The sequence below is a fragment of the Procambarus clarkii genome, chromosome 8 (genome assembly GCF_040958095.1).
Source record: "Procambarus clarkii isolate CNS0578487 chromosome 8, FALCON_Pclarkii_2.0, whole genome shotgun sequence".
Classification (NCBI taxonomy): domain Eukaryota; kingdom Metazoa; phylum Arthropoda; class Malacostraca; order Decapoda; family Cambaridae; genus Procambarus; species Procambarus clarkii.
The window spans coordinates 45,616,255-45,634,809 of NC_091157.1; the positions used below are offsets into that span (position 1 = coordinate 45,616,255).

The window sequence follows — 18,555 nt, forward strand, 5'->3', positions numbered from 1 at the left end:
TACATATATATCATGGTTACAATCAATGTTTTTATGTATGGATATGTGAAAACAACTTTCTACTGTGCACTGCCACACAAGGGCAGGGATGGGGTCATAAGTGATGCAGCTTAGAAGTAATATAAATAAAATTTGTTTTTCATTCTTTAAAATGGACAAGCAAATTTTGGATGATAGTGAGACGACGAGTTGCGGAGGGAAGCAGGCAAGTATAGGTCACTTTCTTATAAGATGTCATTTTACTGAGAAACACCTGTGAGACAAGATTTATTACGGGTACGTTTCGGTCCGTCCTGGACCATTGTCAAGTCGATGGACCATTCTCATCGACTTGAGAATAGTCCAGGACGGACCAAAACGTCGTCGTCCCTTCACTTTCTAGTGTGTGGTTTGGTCAACATACTTCAGCTACGTTATTGTGACTCCTCGCCTGCTTATTACGAGTCCAAGCAACTGAGAAGTGTAAAATCATTCCTTCTAAATACATCAAGAAACTTAAAAGAAGTGGATTTTCTTCCATCTTGACAACGAGATTCAAATCAACATTAAATAAACCCCACACTAAATTAACGGAGAAGGTCAATATCATGTGAACAGAATTAATAACTCTTGGAGGGTGCTGTTGGCAAACATAAATGTAAGATTTTAGAACAAAACAGAGGTGACCATAGAGCCTAAGATATTGATAGAGGTCTTGTTGGAATCTACTTAAAGACCTTCCAAAGCGTATCTAGTTATCAGCAAGAGTTTGATCTAATGGGATATGTTAAATCTGAAACTTAATCAAGTTCAATTTAGATTGCTCATGACTCCCAGAGATACAGACCATCATATCTGTCATTTAGAAGTGAGGTATAGTACTGATCAGCGGAAGGCAGGAAGGTGTGTGTGTGTGTGTGTGTATGTGAGAGAACACATGTACAAGTACCCGTGTGTGGAGCTCCTGCTTAACGTACCAGCGTTGATTTTAAAATAGAACTCGGCCCAGTCATCGAGCCAGACTAAGGCGACGCGGGCCAGGTTGCGGTAGAGGACCCCTCCTACGCCGCCCTCGCCAGGAAAGGTATAGGGCGAGCTCTTCCTGAAGACGTGACCGACGTGGCTGCACGGGGCGATCTCCACCGACCCTCCGCACATCCACACCTGCCACCAGAAGGAATGTTAGCACAGCTTCGTTCAAGAAATTTTTTAACACATCTCTGATACAGTGAAACACTTTAATATTCAAGTTTCCATAACTACTAGTAATAAATTGAGGGAGTTTAGTAAAACTCTGAAGACTGAGCTACAGTTTATGGCATACATGGGTTTTGTGTTGGGCCTATGATTCGCATAAAATAATTTGTTTTAAATTTAAAAAACAAAAACAAAGATGCTAAACACTAGCAAAGTGCTTAGTAATCTATCGCTCTTAAGATATCTTTGGGTCTTGCTCTGACAATTCAGGGCCCTTAAAAATGTCTCGGGTTTTACCTTGAGGACATTTCAAGGCTCATACAATATGCAGGCGATGAGTCACAATAGCATGGCTAGAGTATGTTGACCAAACCACACACTAGAAGGTGAAGGGACGACGACGTTTCAGTCCGTCCTGGACCATTCACAAGTCGACTCAAGTTCTCAATCGACTTAAGAATGGTCCAGGACGGACCGAAACGTCGTCGTCCCTTCACCTTCTAGTGTGTGGTCTGGTCAAATCTCATACAATACCCCTCGAGTCTTACCCTGAAGGACATCTCGAGGTTTTCTCCTCCCCACACGTCCATGTGGCGGTCGTAGGACCCCACCTGGTAGAAGTAGTCCTTGTGGATGCTGAAGAGACCTCCGGCCATCGCTGGGGTTCTGAACAGGACGGAAAAAACGTAATTATGATTGTAATGAATATTTCTGAAACTTTAAAATTAATCAGACTTTTCAGAGGATTAAAATGAAAAAAAAACTACTTTGACGTCTCTCAGATATGGAACCATTTTTTTTTTATTCCTGAGAGGGAAAAGCTTGATGATATTAAAGCCTAAGTCAATGTAAATTGTGGTGTTTTTTTAATTTCACAATTAAATGTATGGAAAATATCACACACAGGTAAGAATCCTGATGGGTTCATATCCTAAATTAAATCTATTGGACTAATACATGTTTGGACAATCATATGCCAGAGTCCTCGGAGATCTCGAGAACCCCAGTACCGGACTCTCTCTCTCTCTCTCTCTCTCTCTCTCTCTCTCTCTCTCTCTCTCTCTCTCTCTCCATTAATATCACAACATATATAATAATAACAAAAATGTGCGTTTTTGTGGACCTCATCATGTTTTACACACAAAAAAATGTGCAAGCCCTTTCAAGTTACAAGTATTAATGATATGTGAACATTCAAATGTTCATTCAAAACATTCCAACCTGTATGCTTCAGTGATATCCTTCTTGCGCTCATCGAGCTCCTTCTGGCCCAGAGTATACCATCGGAAGTGAAGGTTCCAGTTGAAGGCGCCCCAGTGGAGCTCGAAGGACCGCACGTACTGGAAGGTGTCCTCGTGGATGATGTCGATGATGGGACACACGACTCTGGTCCGGTCCTCCGCGATCCTCGACAGAAGCGGCTCCAACCATCCTGGGAGAAACAGTGCACAGAGTCAAGATCAAAGGCCATGGTATCAGCGGGTCTAATCATCCTGGGAGAAACAGAGCACAGAGTCAAGATCAAAGGCCATGGTATCAGCGGGTCTAATCATCCTGGGAGAAACAGAGCACAGAGTCAAGATCAAAGGCCATGGTATCAGCGGGTCTAATCATCCTGGGAGAAACAGAGCACAGAGTCAAGATCAAAGGCCATGGTATCAGCGGGTCTAATCATCCTGGGAGAAACAATACACAGAGTCAAGATCAAAGTAATCACACGCTGTTTAGTTTGCATAAATCTGACAGTGACTTACGGTGCAAAATCAATTGAATATAGAATGAACAGTCTCATAAATTTAACAGAGGAAATATCCGAGATCCCGGAAAGAATATTACACGGGTTCTATATAAACCACAGTTAGCTTGTTAAAAATTGTAACCAAACAAGAGTTGTGTACAAAAGCTTGGTGCAAGCGAGAGGCATATTATGATTAATCCGGATTAACCTCAAATCCCTCAGTAATGGAACAGAATATGTTTGGTGAGACACACGCCCTGTCTCCCCCCAGAGCTCCCTGGCAACACGCTCCCCACCCTCCCTTCCTCCAACACAAGCAATAGACCTTTATTGAACCAACAATATTTCCAAGCTTGTATATGTTAATGTCCAACCATTTGGACTGCTCTGAACGCTGACGTCCTCACTCTTGCAGGGGGTTCGAGTCTGGCCCGAGGCAGGACTCGGGGGAGTAGAAGAACTATCGAAATCTTCTGCAGGTATGTTCAAGGTATCCAGGTCGGTGTTCCATCTCAGATTGTCTAAGTGGTTATATTCCAGCTTCATGTCCCTTATAGGTATAATATTACTGCAGTACCTTACAGCTGTCTCCTGGTAACCTTACATTCAATGTCAGCCTGAGAGATGACCTATTTCCCATATTTTTTATTTATCAAGTCTCTATTAAGCCAAAAAGCATTCAAAACTATCCCCTAATATTTTATAACAAATTTAAATACTCATTAACGTTTCAGACTTTATCAAATGACATTTTCTGAAGATTTTCTTCCAGTGAGGCAGCACAAGAACGTATAATATGTTTAACCCGATATTTCTGATAACATTCAGAGTAGATTAAAAGAGTGATTTATTATAAGTAGCGAGATGTTGTTGTTGTTAAGAGGGGACGTGTGTTTAGGTGAGGCTGAGGGCAGTGTTGGGGAATTAAATGGAGCAATGAGGAAGATTGTGAACAATGAGGGGATAGTTAGCAATGGGCACTGGAGGGAGAGTTTGTGGGCAGTGAGTTCATTTACAAGTGAACGCGTGTCTGTGCTACAAGGTAAAGACAATAATCAACACGAGGCAGAAGAGAAACAAAGACATCTCATCCACCACGGATGAGTATGGACTCCTTGTACCGTGCAAGACGTGACCAGAGTACCCAGGTGTGACGGGACAGTGCCTCGCGTTACCTGTCGTGGCCAAGACGTGACCAGAGTACCCAGGTGTGACTGGACAGTGCCTCGCGTTACCTGTCGTGGCCAAGACGTGACCAGAGTACCCAGGTGTGACTGGACAGTGCCTCGCGTTACCTGTCGTGGCCTCACAGTGGGCATCAAGGAAGGTGAGGACAGCGCCCCTGGCCTCTTGAGCCCCCAGCAGCCGGGCACGGATCAGCCCCGTCCTCACTGATGACCGGATGACACGCACAGACACTGGAAGCTTGGCCACGTACTCATCCAGCGGCTCCTGTGGAGTGAGAGGTGAACAAATAAGAGAGGGGACAAGGCTACAGCATGGATGAACAATATGAACCTGAGTAAGGAAGAGAGGAGAGGAGATTCTCAGTGTTTACAACCATGTCATACAAGGAGGAGCTACAGACATATGGCCAGCCATAGGCACGTCCTCCCAGTGTTCACTACACCATGGCTCGTATTCCTAAAGCTATCAATGTCTAGTCAAACGCAAGAGAGACGAGAAAGTATTTATGGCCGCGCCAACAGAGGCCAGAACACTATTCCTTCTTTCCGGAACCTTATTCCGGCCTCTGACAGTAATATCAAGGTCTGTGAGGCACCAGAAATTACATAATTCAAGTGGGGCTAAATTCATCACAGAAAATAGTCTGATTGGTGACTTCGGTGGAGAAGTATGTTAGTTATAAGTTGGATTTAAAGACAGAAAATAAGTGAAAGGGATTCGTGGATGTCACTTGAAAACCCACGAGTTCTCTTCATAAATATAAGTGACCTGATTCCTTCTTAAGAATAATACCTTAGTTGATTAGTGTGTGTCAATGTATGAATTAATAATCAGTGGTATTCAATATATTAAAAAAAAAAATAAAATCAAGCCCGATAGTTTCGTTTAATTTCCCTTGGCTCTCAGGGAAATACATGGCTGATTAATTAGTACATCCGTTAATATGGATATTTGATAAAAACGTCAATACATAATCTCTCCGTTCCCTGAACTTTTAATTATAATACAAAAGCTGATCAAAGTGAGATGGAAACAGGGTTATTATCTCCGTGGTCAGATGCAGCTTAATAAGCGGCATCGGTAAGTGGTGTTTCAAGCTAAGGGTCGGTGAAGGGGATCACAGTGAAGGTAAAGGGATAAGAGGGAAGGTGAGAGGGCTCTAAGGGGAGATGAAAGAATCAGAGGGGAGATAAATCAAAAGATGCTGAAGCGAGAGAATAACAGCAAAAAAAGCAACATCCACTCAACAAGAATAAACTAAAAACAACATTCAAACGGCATCATTTCACTGTAGACAGCTGCATCTACCAACAAACACACAACATAAACAGAACGTTATTTGTATTATGTTACATATTGTTACAACGTTATAGAAAGGTAATCACGTTAAAATACGTTGCGTGTTGGCTGGGAAGACCTAGCCAACACTGAGATGGCCTAGCCAATACTGGGAAGGCCTAGCCAATACTGGGAAGGCCTAGCCAATACTGGGAAGGCCTAGCCAATACTGGGAAGGCCTAGCCAATACTGGGAAGGCCTAGCCAACACTGAGATGGCCTAGCCAATACTGGGAAGGCCTAGCCAACACTGAGATGGCCTAGCCAATACTGGGAAGGCCTAGCCAATAAGGAGACCCGATGACCATCAGGGATCACTGCTAAAAAAACACACACACCACCATCAATATACATCAATAGATACATTAAGCATTGTTTTAATAATAAATACATCGTGCTATTGAGATTTCACTGTGTATTTGTTTTAATATAGGAAACAAATAACTGTTTGAGCGCTACAGTGATGACAAACACAGTGATGTGATCTATTAAAGTGTTCAATACAAGGCAACAGGAGCAGAAAATGGTTTAATTCAGTAACATTTGAGAATGATTATATTTACCTCAAAAATCATATAAAGTATTGGGCAATCACAGTGTTTCCTATGGGTCCCATCCCATCTTGGTCTCAGAATGATAGAACCGATGACTTTGACAAAGAATACTCTCCAAACGAGGGAGTGGAAAAACCACTTTGATTCACCTATTACCTATTCCCTATTATTACCCTATTACCTATGATTCACCTATTAGCAACCCGTGAGCACCTCTAGCTATTCCACCTATCAATATGCTATTATGTAGGAAGAACCACATATTTATGGCCAATGCAATAAATCTAGTAGACCTATAGACATTAATACTGGTAAACTTAGGCTCGGCTCTAAGTATATCAATGAGTTTACATCACCTGCTGTGGTAGATCAGATCAATTGTAAACCGTGTCAGCATATCTATTCATATACCTAACAGCCATGTACAATCCTTGAACGTGAAAAAAATAGAGTTTACTGCCAATTATCACAACGTACAATGAATATCTCTGAATTATTCGATATGAAAATACCCAAAATTGTGACTAGATACCCAAATTTTGTCTAATGCTGACCAGACATTTACTACTGACATTTACAGACATTTGATACTATCAACATACTATTATGTAGGAAGAACCACATATTTATGGGCAACACAATAAATCTAGTAGACCTATAGACATTAGTACCGGTAAACGTAGGCTCGGTTCTAAGTATATCAGGGAGTTTATATCACCTGCTGTGGTAGAATGTCTAATTTGTCTTAGTCTTAGAATTTGTCTAATACAAATAGTGCACACATTGTCTGCCTGCAAGTCTCTCTCCTGCTCAGCTCGTGACTAAGCATTGTAACGTTAGATGTAATAATATAATTAAATCACCTCCCTTACAACCTTATCTCACATGTGGGGCAACAAGTCCCGTAACTAGTGGGCCACATGTAAACTGCTGAGTATACATAATATTGAGGTTCAGTTCTTGAAATCATTTTGTGAGCATGTAACCTCTATGTCATATGTACATTAAGAGACTATTCACAATTTAATTTGTGTGTTAACTATGTAACTAGTTCCTCAATGCTGTAACTTGCTTAGCTAAAGGAATATTGGGTTAGTTTCCTGAGCCCATTATTTACCTCTGTAACCTTATACGTTGTCACTCACAGGATGGGTATGGTGCCCGCTACCACTCACAGGATGGGTATGGGGCCCATTACCACGCACAGGATGGATATGGGGCCCACTACCACTCATAGGATGGGATGGGGCTCACTAGTACTCACAGGATGGGTATGGGGCCCACTACCACTCACAGGTTGGGTATGGGGCCCACTACCACTCACAGGATGGGTATGGGGCCCACTACCACTCACAGGTTGGGTATGGGGCCCACTACCACTCACAGGATGGATATAGGGATGAATAATAAATGAACTAAACACCCTGAATATCAGTTTGCTTGGTTAAGAGTGGGAGCGGACATGATAACCACGTTACTGTTCACTCTAGCAATAAAGAGCGCTGATTAAAAATAATAGTGAGTGCACCTTCTGCACTCTGGTGAGAGACGTGGAGCCCACGGTTACAGCACTTCCACCAGTTCATTGATCATTGCGGGAGAGTGGCAGTGTGTCTGCCGGGAGATGTGTAGCCCTGAGCTCAGTTCCTTGCATCATTGTGATTTCCCCCGAGGTTATACACGGATGGACCGAAGTCACAGTGGACCCGTCGACTATGTACATGAATTCCTACTACTCGTGATCCAAGGCGTGTGTGTGTGTGTGTGTGTGTGTGTGTGTGTGTGTGTGTGTGTGTGTGTGTGTGTGTGTGTGTGTGTGTGTGTGTGTGTGTGTGTGTGTGTGTGTGTTGTACTCACCTAATTGTGCTTGTGGGGGGTTGATCTTTGGCTCTCTGGTCCCGCCAAATTTTTGGTTTCAGATTCTTGAAGCTATTGAACCTACTGTGTAGGTGTGTGTGTGGGTGTGTGTGTGGGTGTGTGTGTGGGTGTGTGTGTGGGTGTGTGTGTGGGTGTGTGTGTGGGTGTGTGTGTGGGTGTGTGTGTGTGTGTGTGTGTGTGTGTGTGTGTGTGGGTGTGTGTGTGGGTGTGTGTTATTCAGAAAAATGTTAAACTAGACATGACTGCCTGGTCCCCCCCCCCCCCTCGCGTACTGTTATTGTTAGGATTCCCGATATTTTATGAAACAAGTTTTGAACACAATGATCCGAAACTTGCAATCGGATGTTTTGAAAATACAAAAGTTGTATCTCGCTTTGTCGTGAGATGAAAACACCGCAGGGGCTTAGCCTCGCTGCCACACGATGAGCAGTTTGTTCTATAATGGTTTTGTGCCTTACTTTTAGTATTCAAGCTGAGCTACCAACACCATCTCTCTACTCCTCCTCCCCCACCTCCTTCCATTCCCTCTATCTCTCACTAACTCCTCCAGTGTGTGTGTGTGTGTTCTCTCTGACACACTATCTCTGTTTCTCCCAACCACTTGGGCTGGACGGTAGAGCGACGGTCTCGCTCCCTGCAGGTCGACGTTCAATCCCCGACCGTCCAAGTGGTCCCAAGTCATCTACATTCAGGTCGTCCACCTCTAGGTAGTTTTTCCATTTGTTTAAATCAACACGTTCCCATGTAAACTACCTTGCGAGACTCCTCCTGTCCTCAGGCAAGTCTTATAACCACTTTTGTTGGTATTAAACAGCCGCAGCTGACTTTCCTTACACGTGTTGTAGTGTAAGACTTCAAACATTCTTAACTCATCTTACCTTCCCTTCTCCCACCATCTCGTCTCTCCTTCCTAACACACAACTCCGCAAGTGTTAGGCAACTAAGGACCCATAACATGTATTAAGGCATATGATAAAATGAAGAAATCTTTAAATTTTCTGGCAACAGAGAGAAACAGAAGAAAATTTCATTGTAAATACACATACACACACACACACACACACACACACACACACACACACACACACACACACACACACACAAACATACACACAGAGTGTTAGACGGTTGGAACAAGTTAGGTGAGAAGGTGGTGGAGGCCAAGACCGTCAGTAGTTTCAAAGCGTTAAATGACAAAGAGTGCTGGGAAGACGGGACACCACGAGCGTAGCTCTCATCCTGTAACTACACTTAGGTAATTACACTTAGATAATTACACACACACACACACACACACACACACACACACACACACACACACACACACACACACACACACACACAGGGCCTCGTAGCCTGGTGGATAGCGCGCAGGACTCGTAATTCTGTGGCGCGGGTTCGATTCCCGCACGAGGCAGAAACAAATGGGCAAAGTTTCTTTCACCCTAAGTGCCCCTGTTACCTAGCAGTAAATAGGTACCTGGGAGTTAGTCAGCTGTCACGGGCTGCTTCCTGGGGTGTGTGTGTGTGTGTGTGTGTGGTGTGGAAAAAAAAAAAGTAGTTAGTAAGTTAGTAGTTAGTAAACAGTTGATTGACAGTTGAGAGGCGGGCCGAAAGAGCAAAGCTCAACCCCCGCAAAAACACAACTAGTAAACACACACACACACACACACACACACACACACACACACACACACACACACACACACACACACACACACACACACACACACACAGGTGCCCCTAACAACCTTGAGAAAGGTCCTCTGTGAGGCGTCGTCGACCAGAAGGATCTCCTCCAGAAGACTGGGAGGAGAGCGAGTGATGACGGAGTGAACTGTCCTCAGCAGGGTGGACCAAGCCTCGTTGTGGAAGACGATAATGACGGAGGTGGAAGGGAGACGCTCCACCCGGTACGCCCTCTCGTGGCACCTGCAGAGGGAGAGGGGCACCTGCTTCAGTAGAGGAACATTCCCTTTTGTCCATAGTTCGGTGACGACGATCTGGCTCTATTGGTACAGGGGAAATGGGTCAGTAAGGTTAGAAGGATCTGTCTAATGTCTAACAGAATGGTCATGATGGCTCGCTCGCACACCGGATCCCGAAATGCAACTCTCTGGGAAGAACCAGGTGAAGGATCTAGTCTGGTTTCATGTAGAGGATGTGGCTTAGTGCAGAGGGAGTATGCAGGCGATGAGTCACAATAATGTGGCTAAAGTAATTTGACCAGACCACACACTAGAAGGTGAAGGGACGACGACGTTTCGGTCCGTCCTGGACCATTCTCAAGTCGATTGTCGACTTGAGAATGGTCCAGGACGGACCGAAACGTCGTCGTCCCTTCACCTTCAGACGGCGTAATAGAGCAAACCCCCTAAATCCTAAATCATTGTTTTATCCTGATGATAAGGGCAAAAACTGAGGCTGTGTAGTCACATGTGGAAATTAAACTGTATGTTTACTTTAGGAGAGTCCATCCCAGACAACCCTCGATCGTAGCAAAGGTCACTGCTAGGCACCTCCAGACGTTGGTGGAGCCTTATGCCTCATACAGTGTATCAGGGTAATAATACTCTTCTCTACTCACTAACAGTACACACTGAGTTCACTACCAGGAACAAATCCACAAGGGCCGTGACGAGGATTCGAACCTGCGTCCGAGAGCATCCCAGACGCTGCCTTAATCGACTGAGCTACGACATGGTCAAATGTCGTAGCTCAGTACCATGTCGACAAATACCATGTCGACCAATACCATGTCGACATGGTATTTGTTCATTTGATGCATTACGCAATTGTGATTTCTGTGTGTAATGAAATTCACTACCAGGTTCTGGCTCGTGTGTATTGGTTCCTAATATTCACTCCCACTACAAAACTACACTACAAAATTAAATCTTAATTACTAATTAGAAATATTCCACTCAAAATGCTGGATGTTTGAGTAGGGTCAAAGTCGTTAGAAATATATGCATCCCCCCCCCACCTACTGTGACTTCTCTACTCTTGAAAGAAAACTAACCTAATTTCGGCTCATCAGTAACCATCAGAGGTGTCACATGTTTCTGGTAGCTGCTTTTAAATAAATTTATCACAAAAATAACTTAAAAAGCAAATATTGACTAATTGGCTCGTGTACTAAAAACTCACTTAAAACAGTATATTTTACCCATAATATTACTAAATATTTATACCCGAAATTTCAGCGAAGCATTACTGTAATGACATAATATTGGGTATAACGAGAGGTATGTGAATTATAAGTATAACAACATATCAATTCATGCAATAACCAACACTGAAAAAAAGACTGAAAGGCTGAAAATACTTTTTTATGTCAAACTGACACAATGTCAATACAAAACATACATGATAAGTATAGGTTCTTCAGACAACACGCAAACATAAGAATTACTACTTTCAGACTCGTCCCTTATCATATAAGCAGCAGAAATATATTCAAAAACTCACACCATAAATTAATACGCACTAAGAATCAAGAATCTCTTGCCTCAATATTTTTACGATCTCTCTCTTAAAGGCTAAGTAGTGGTTGGGCACCATTCCTTTCATCTCAGAATGTTCGGTAATATGTTTATTGTTTGTGATGTGTGTCTGTGTATGTATTAACACGTTGTACTGAACGGGGTGAGAATAGCTTGAGCTACCTCATCCCTTTGTGTGTATTTTACCTCAATAAACTTATTTCAATTTCAATTCCTTTCGTCTGTCTTACCCCAAATCCTTATCCTCATATCCCTTGTAAATGCTAAATACTCGTGATAGTCGTAATGACGTAGCGCTCTCTCCTGATCTCATCTTTCCTTAAAAACTCACAAATAAAAGCATTCCTTATAAAATAAATCCTTATAAAATAATTATTTGAACCCAAGTATTAATTTGCGGAAGCTAATTCCTTTAGGGTGGTGGTGATGACGTCAGGGGTTAAAAAGTCCTGGCTGCCCGATATGCTCCAAGGGATATATACACCGAGAGGTATACCTTACCTCTCGCTGTATATACACGGATTGTTTACATTAGTCATCCCCTGGGACTGGTCGGTACAGCAAAGGATTTGTATTTGGCAGCGTCGGTGTTCGATCCCCCGATGGTCGAAGTGGTTGAGTATCCTACCTTTATCCCGTCCTCGCTCACCTTTAAAGTGCTGTATTGTCCTGTATGTTGACCAATCCACAAACTTCTAGTTTGTGGATTGGTCAACATACTTCAGCCACGTTATTGTGACTCTTCGTCTGCAAGAACAATAACTGGATGTTCCCATCGTTACGGATCAAGAAAGATCTCCCCTAGACTGGTACATACGGAGAGTGCAGGAATACAAAGAGTGCAACGATCACACAGTGCTGTAATGAGTACAGGTATCAGTTTCCTTTGATTACATTCCTCTATGCGCCTTCCTCACGTAACAAATCCATCGCCAACAAATTACGCAATAACCGAATCCGAATATATATATACAGGATAAGACACCCCGAAGGGCGAGCTTGGAAGTGGGTACAGAAGAAGATAAAGAGGGTGAGAGGAAGTAGATTTGTAGGAGAAACAGTGCCAGGGGCTAAACCCAGCTGCGTGCCGTTTGGTTGCGGCATGCGAGGCAAGTACTCCGTCGGGTGCTGACAACCAAAAAATGAGAATAAATTTGGGATATTTTTTCAACAACAGTAAGTTAAAGGTCCTCTGATAGGTTAGGTGGGCAGGAAATTCTCATAAAGTTTCAAAACGGTATGAAAAACGTTAAAGAAAAGTTTCCTCTTCTAAGCTTGCCGAGTAAGCCGGACGACTCAAACAGAAAACGGAACAGTACGTCACTTTTGTGAGTCGATTTCATTTCAAATTACGTCAAAATTTGGCCATAGCGGCGCATACGAGCCAGAAGTGACATTATTTTTAAGAGGACGGGTTGTCTCAGTGATCAACAACAGGGACATCACAAAACTGACAACATCGACTCGTGACACTTACTTCTTCTTGCGGACGTCCGGGAGGGTCCGGTTAAGAGGGACGCGGTCAGAAGCCAGCAGGTTGAACTTGTTGATGTGGTAAAGCTGTTGCATCCGGGCCCCCTCCCAGCTGGGGATGTGAACGGGGTTACCGTTCTCCCCCGCCGTGGGCTGGGGCGAGTACCCGTTGGTGTTCAGGAGCACTTGAAACGGTGGAGGATAACAGAGATATTATGGTCCGTTTGACGGAAACCAATGAGGTGATGTATTATACACAGACAAAACATGTTTTATTCATGAATATTTGCATTTATAAACGTTGTTTTTGGCTACATTAGCCTAATTTAGGTACTACATCTACATTATACATGACAATTATCTTGCAGTAGATTAACCTCGTTCACAGCGCACGTAGGTTACAGAGAAAGTCGATGGGGGTGACGTGGGGTGAGGGAGAAGACGTTAGGGTTCAGGGGGTGAGCAGCTATATCAGGAAAGAGGGGATGCCTCGGGGGGAGGGGATTCTTAGATCGACTGGTATAGTCTATATAAGAATCGACTTATACCAGTCGATTCTTAGTATAAGAATCGACTGGTATAAGTCGATTCTTATTGTTCATACCTACTTTGTTAATAAGGAAGAAGGCATGAATAAGAGTATATGGTAAATAGAATGAGGAGTGAGAAAATTAGAGAAAGGAGCAGGGATAATGAGAGCAGGTAAAAAACGAGTAATCCTTAATGCCGATGAGAAAATTATAACATTTTTTAAGTTAAAAAACATGTAATGAAATGAGGAACTCACATAAAGCCTATTATCTTGCGACACATTCACAAAGACTCCCCCGGGCTCCAGAAACTCACAGAAAACATTGCATTCATATATGTTCCACACAAAACACACACACACACACACACACACACACACACACACACACACACACACACACACACACACACACACACACACACACACACACACACACAAACATAGGTGTCACTCTTACAGACAGGTGTCAGAGTGACAGTGAGGGGCGAGGAGTCGGACTGTCATAGAATAACAAGCGGGGTGCCTCAAGGAGCTGTGCTGGGACCCATTCTATTCCTCATTTGTATAAATGACTTGACTGCAGCACACACACACACACACACACACACACACACACACACACACACACACACACACACACACACACACACACACACACACAGTGTGAGAGGTATGAGCTACGAGGAGAGACTACGGGAATTAAACCTCACTTCGCTGGAAGACAGAAGAGTTAGGGGGGACATGATCACCACATTCAAGATTCTGAAGGGGATTGATAGGGTAGATAAAGACAGTCTATTTAACACAAGGGGAACACGCACAAGGGGACACAGGTGGAAACTGAGTGCCCAAATGAGCCACAGAGATATTAGAAAGAACTTTTTTAGTGTCAGAGTGGTTGACAAATGGAATGCATTAGGGGGTGATGTGGTGGAGGCTCACTCCATACACAGTTTCAAGTGTAGATATGACAGAGCCCGATAGGCTCAGGAATCTGTACACCTGTTGATTGACGGTTGAGAGGCGGGACCAAAGAGCCAGAGCTCAACCCCCGCAAACACAACTAGGTGAGTACACACACTCACACACACACACACACACACACACACACACACACACACACACACACACACACACACACCATAAAAAATACAGCTCACCAAAATTTCCAGAGAGAACCTGGAAACCCCACAAGAGGTGCAGGGAGGTCCATAATAAACTCACCTTCAGTAAGGTTAGGAGAGGTCTTGCCCGGGATGTTGTCCCCCATGTAGTGACCCACCACCACGTGGATCCCTCGCTTGTCAATATACTCCTCCTGGTTGTGGTGGCGCGACCTGCAGGGATACGAACTCTCAGTGTCTCAGTGACAACTTGTGACACTTCGCTAGCCAATGACCTACAGGCTTCTACCTCAGCAGTCCGTCCTCATCAACAAAGGCCAAATGCTCGGTAATCCAGCCAGCTAAACCCCTATTTTATGAATGAAAGGCGGTTTGCACACGATTCCAACCCGTCTTCAGTCCAGGCTCGTTAAAGATGCGGTCATCCCCTAAGATGCATTGACAAATTCAAACGTATTGTGTAAGAAAATACGACACGCGTTCGAGGACTTACTTGAGAGGGATCATGACGTCCGGGTTGTCGTCGAAGGAGATCCTGGGGTCCTTGATGACGAAGACGAGGACGAAGAGGACCAGCACAGCCACGCCCACGCTCGCCCACCGCCCACGTCGCCGACACCACAACATCCTGACCAGAAGGATAGCGTCATGGCTCCCACTACACAAGATGAGGAGGGGGTACAAATAGCCTAAGCTACTCTATCCCTTTGAGATGTATTTCTTTCTAGTCTCAATAAACATACTTGAACTACTCAAGATATCATATTATATCAACACTCACGCAATGGGAGCCGGTCGGCCGAGCGGACAGCACGCTGGACTTCTGATCCTGTGGTCCTGGGTTCGATCCCAGGCGCCGGCGAGAAACAATGGGCAGAGTTTCTTTCACCCTATGCCCCTGTTACCAAGCAGTAAAATAGGTACCTGGGTGTTAGTCAGCTGTCACGGGCTGCTTCCTGGGGGTGGAGGCCTGGTCGAGGACCGGGCCGCGGGGACACTAAAGCCCCGAAATCATCTCAAGATAACCTCAAGATAACCCACGTGATCCATTCTTCACGTTGGGTCGTGAGGGGTCTAATTACTAATCCAGCAATTAGACTCCTCTAACAGGAGCTTTGCGTTACTTTACTCAAGCGAGTGTTCTTGAGGATATCCTCATAATTCACCAACAATTTGCCAATGCAAGACATTGATGACATGCGCTCGTACGACTAACCATCCTGGGAGATGGGGCTTTTAGTATCAGCTAATTCAACACAAGCTAACCAACCCTTCAAGTAACTAGCAAGCTACGATGCGGAAGTCCACAAGTATGTTCATAACAAAATGAAATAAGGAATGGTTAGCGAATTTGTGAGGTGGAGCGGAAAGTTAGAGAGTGCTTGCCGGTGTAGCGAGGAAGGCGATGCCACTGGGAGAAGAATGGCAGCCTTCTAGATACATATTAGAGTCTTCAAGGAATGCCTCTCATTTCCATCTCTTTGGCATCCATACATGGTAATGAAGAAGAGTGCGTCTCATGTCGACTAAGAATAATCAAAATTTTAATAGCAAAATTTGTCTGTTAAATAATGTTCATAACTCACCTAGTATAAAGTAGTCGCTTAAACTCTCTAATCAAGACAACTTGTGCAGGCGATGAGTCACAATAACGTGGCTAAAGTATGTTGACCAAACCATACACACTAGAAAGTGAAGGGGCGACGACGTTTCGGTCTGTCCTGGACCATTCTCACAATCGACTTGAGAATGGTCCAGGACGGATCGAAACGTCGTCGTCCCTTCACCTTCTAGTGTGTGGTCTGGTCATTAGACAACATGTCATTGATTTATTTGTAAAGAGTGGGATTGTTGTTCTTAATGAGATGAAACTATTGACTCTAGTGAGTGTGTCGTTGGCTGACATCGGGCTCCCACTGCCTCTAGGAAGGTATACAAGTTTTAAATAGAGATCTCCTTCGACTCCAATAGTTCTCTATGTTTAAATTGCACTCGAAAGACGCACTGAGTACTATTAAAAGCCGCATGCGGCACCGGTTCGATCCCCCATCGCTGTTCTAGTTTATCAATGCTAACGGAAAATGAGTTTTGTCGAATCATCTTGTATACAATTTAACCATTCCTTTTAGTATACTTTCTCAGTAAACCACATCCTTTTCCCCTCCCTCCCACAGAAGGAACCACGATCCCACACTTACCAAACTTACTTACAATTGTGAAGTAATCACTCTCTCGTCGTAAGGATTTTTTTTACGCCTGCAAGAATACGCATTTGAAACACGTTTGGAGAACACAGGTGTATCATCAAATCTTTCCACGTTCGTGCTCCTCTCTCTCTCACACTTACCATCCTATATAATGTCATCTCTCTCACGCTTGTCTAACACTCCGCCCATTGCGTTCCTTGGTTCAATTCCCAGGTGTTCCCACACGCCTGTGCCTCCGGGTTCCATCATGCATTGAATATGTACGTCTCGCTGGGCTGCCTTCACACACTTTATTCTCATTTGAATGTGAAGATCACCGGAAAATTTATAACTTGCGGTGTGACCGAAGACCTCATTAGTGGGGCCCAGTCAGGGTCTTGAAACCCGTTCTGATAGTCCCATAAGGTGGCCCCTTATGGCACCATAAAGTGGGCCCCTTATGGCACCATAAGGTGGCCCCTTATGGCACCACTAAGATGTCTTAGTGGGCTAGAGGAGGACGACCTACAGCACAAAGAGCTATCACACTAGTGGAGTGTGATGATAGAGTGGCGGTGTGGCTCCATGGTGGAGTAATGGAGCCATGGTGTGGCTCGATGGTAGAGTGGTGCTGGAGCTCCATGTTTATGAGTGTGATTGGGGTGGTTATAAATAGGAGCTGCCTCGTATGGGCCAATAGGCCTTCTGCAGTTACCTTTGTTCTTATGTTCTCCATGGTGGACCGGTGGTGCTCCTTGTAGCATATTGTACTTTAGCAAATGCCTCACTATGCCCTAGTCTGGTGCACATGAGTACACACCTAACAGGAAAACATTGATGTGGAAACACAAATGAGGCATGAGCCAAAGCCCTGGAGACCTATACCCCAAAATCCTCCTCCATAAACACTGATAAGGGGGTAAGCCATTTGTTATTAATCAGTTTCCTGCTATCCTTCAGTGTCTCTTTCCGCTCTTCTTTAGTTCCTTCAGACCCCAGCGTCAATCTCTCTCTCTCTCTCTCTCTCTCTCTCTCTCTCTCTCTCTCTCTCTCTCTCTCTCTCTCTCTCTCTCTCTCTCTCTCTCTCTCTCTCTCTCTCTCTCTCTCCATCTCTCACCTTTACCTCCTCTCCTATGGACAGGGGGTCAGCGAGCGTCATAATACTGAATAAATCAGAGCGAGGCTGTTGTCCTTGTGGCTTCCCTGACCAAGTTCTCTTTGAAGGGCATTTTTCTTGCCTACAGGAAAGTGTACCGACACACACACGAATACTGAATACTTTCAGTATACATACGGTGTATACTGAAAGTTTACTTCAGTTGTAGACTAACTTAAGGGCTAAAGTACACTTTGTTAGTTGGTGGGTAAGTTGATTGTGGTCTAAATCTCTCTCTCCACAAAACCAAATAGATTAAGGAAAAAACACTTTGCTTCCCACTCTCCAGCCTAGGTAAATTAAAATTTTAATTTTTAATTTAAATGCAATAAACAGATGATTATAATAGCAATTATAAATGTAAATTTAACAATGAGTTATTTACATTGCAAATTAAATGTTTATTTTTTTCCAAATCCGTACCCACTGCTCAGCAACTTCACAAGCCTAGCCATACCAGGAGCCTAGCTATACCAGGAGCCTAGCCATACCAGGAGCCTAGCTATACCAGGAGCCTAGCCATACCAGGAGCCTCGCCATATCAGGAGCCTAGCTATACCAGGAGCCTAGCTATACCAGGAGCCTAGCTATACCAGGAGCCTAGCTATACCAGGAGCCTAGCAATACCAGGAGCCTAGCTATACCAGGAGCCTAGCCATACCAGGAGCCTAGCTATACCAGGAGCCTAGCCATACCAGGAGCCTAGC

The 18,555-nt window shown here is 44.1% G+C and overlaps 1 protein-coding gene across 1 annotated transcript in view; it reads right to left on the reverse strand.

Moving 5' to 3' along the window:
• LOC123759651 (polypeptide N-acetylgalactosaminyltransferase 1) overlaps positions 1 to 18,555 on the reverse strand; it is a 61,449-nt gene that overhangs the window by 4,631 nt on the left and 38,263 nt on the right. The window contains exons 2-9 of the mRNA XM_069317852.1: positions 15,000 to 15,134; positions 14,607 to 14,719; positions 12,855 to 13,035; positions 9,623 to 9,803; positions 4,210 to 4,366; positions 2,398 to 2,608; positions 1,725 to 1,842; positions 957 to 1,143 (exon numbers count right to left, since the gene is read on the reverse strand). Coding sequence (XP_069173953.1) covers positions 957 to 1,143; positions 1,725 to 1,842; positions 2,398 to 2,608; positions 4,210 to 4,366; positions 9,623 to 9,803; positions 12,855 to 13,035; positions 14,607 to 14,719; positions 15,000 to 15,134 — 1,283 coding nt within the window. The remainder of the gene's footprint in view (positions 1 to 956; positions 1,144 to 1,724; positions 1,843 to 2,397; positions 2,609 to 4,209; positions 4,367 to 9,622; positions 9,804 to 12,854; positions 13,036 to 14,606; positions 14,720 to 14,999; positions 15,135 to 18,555) is intronic.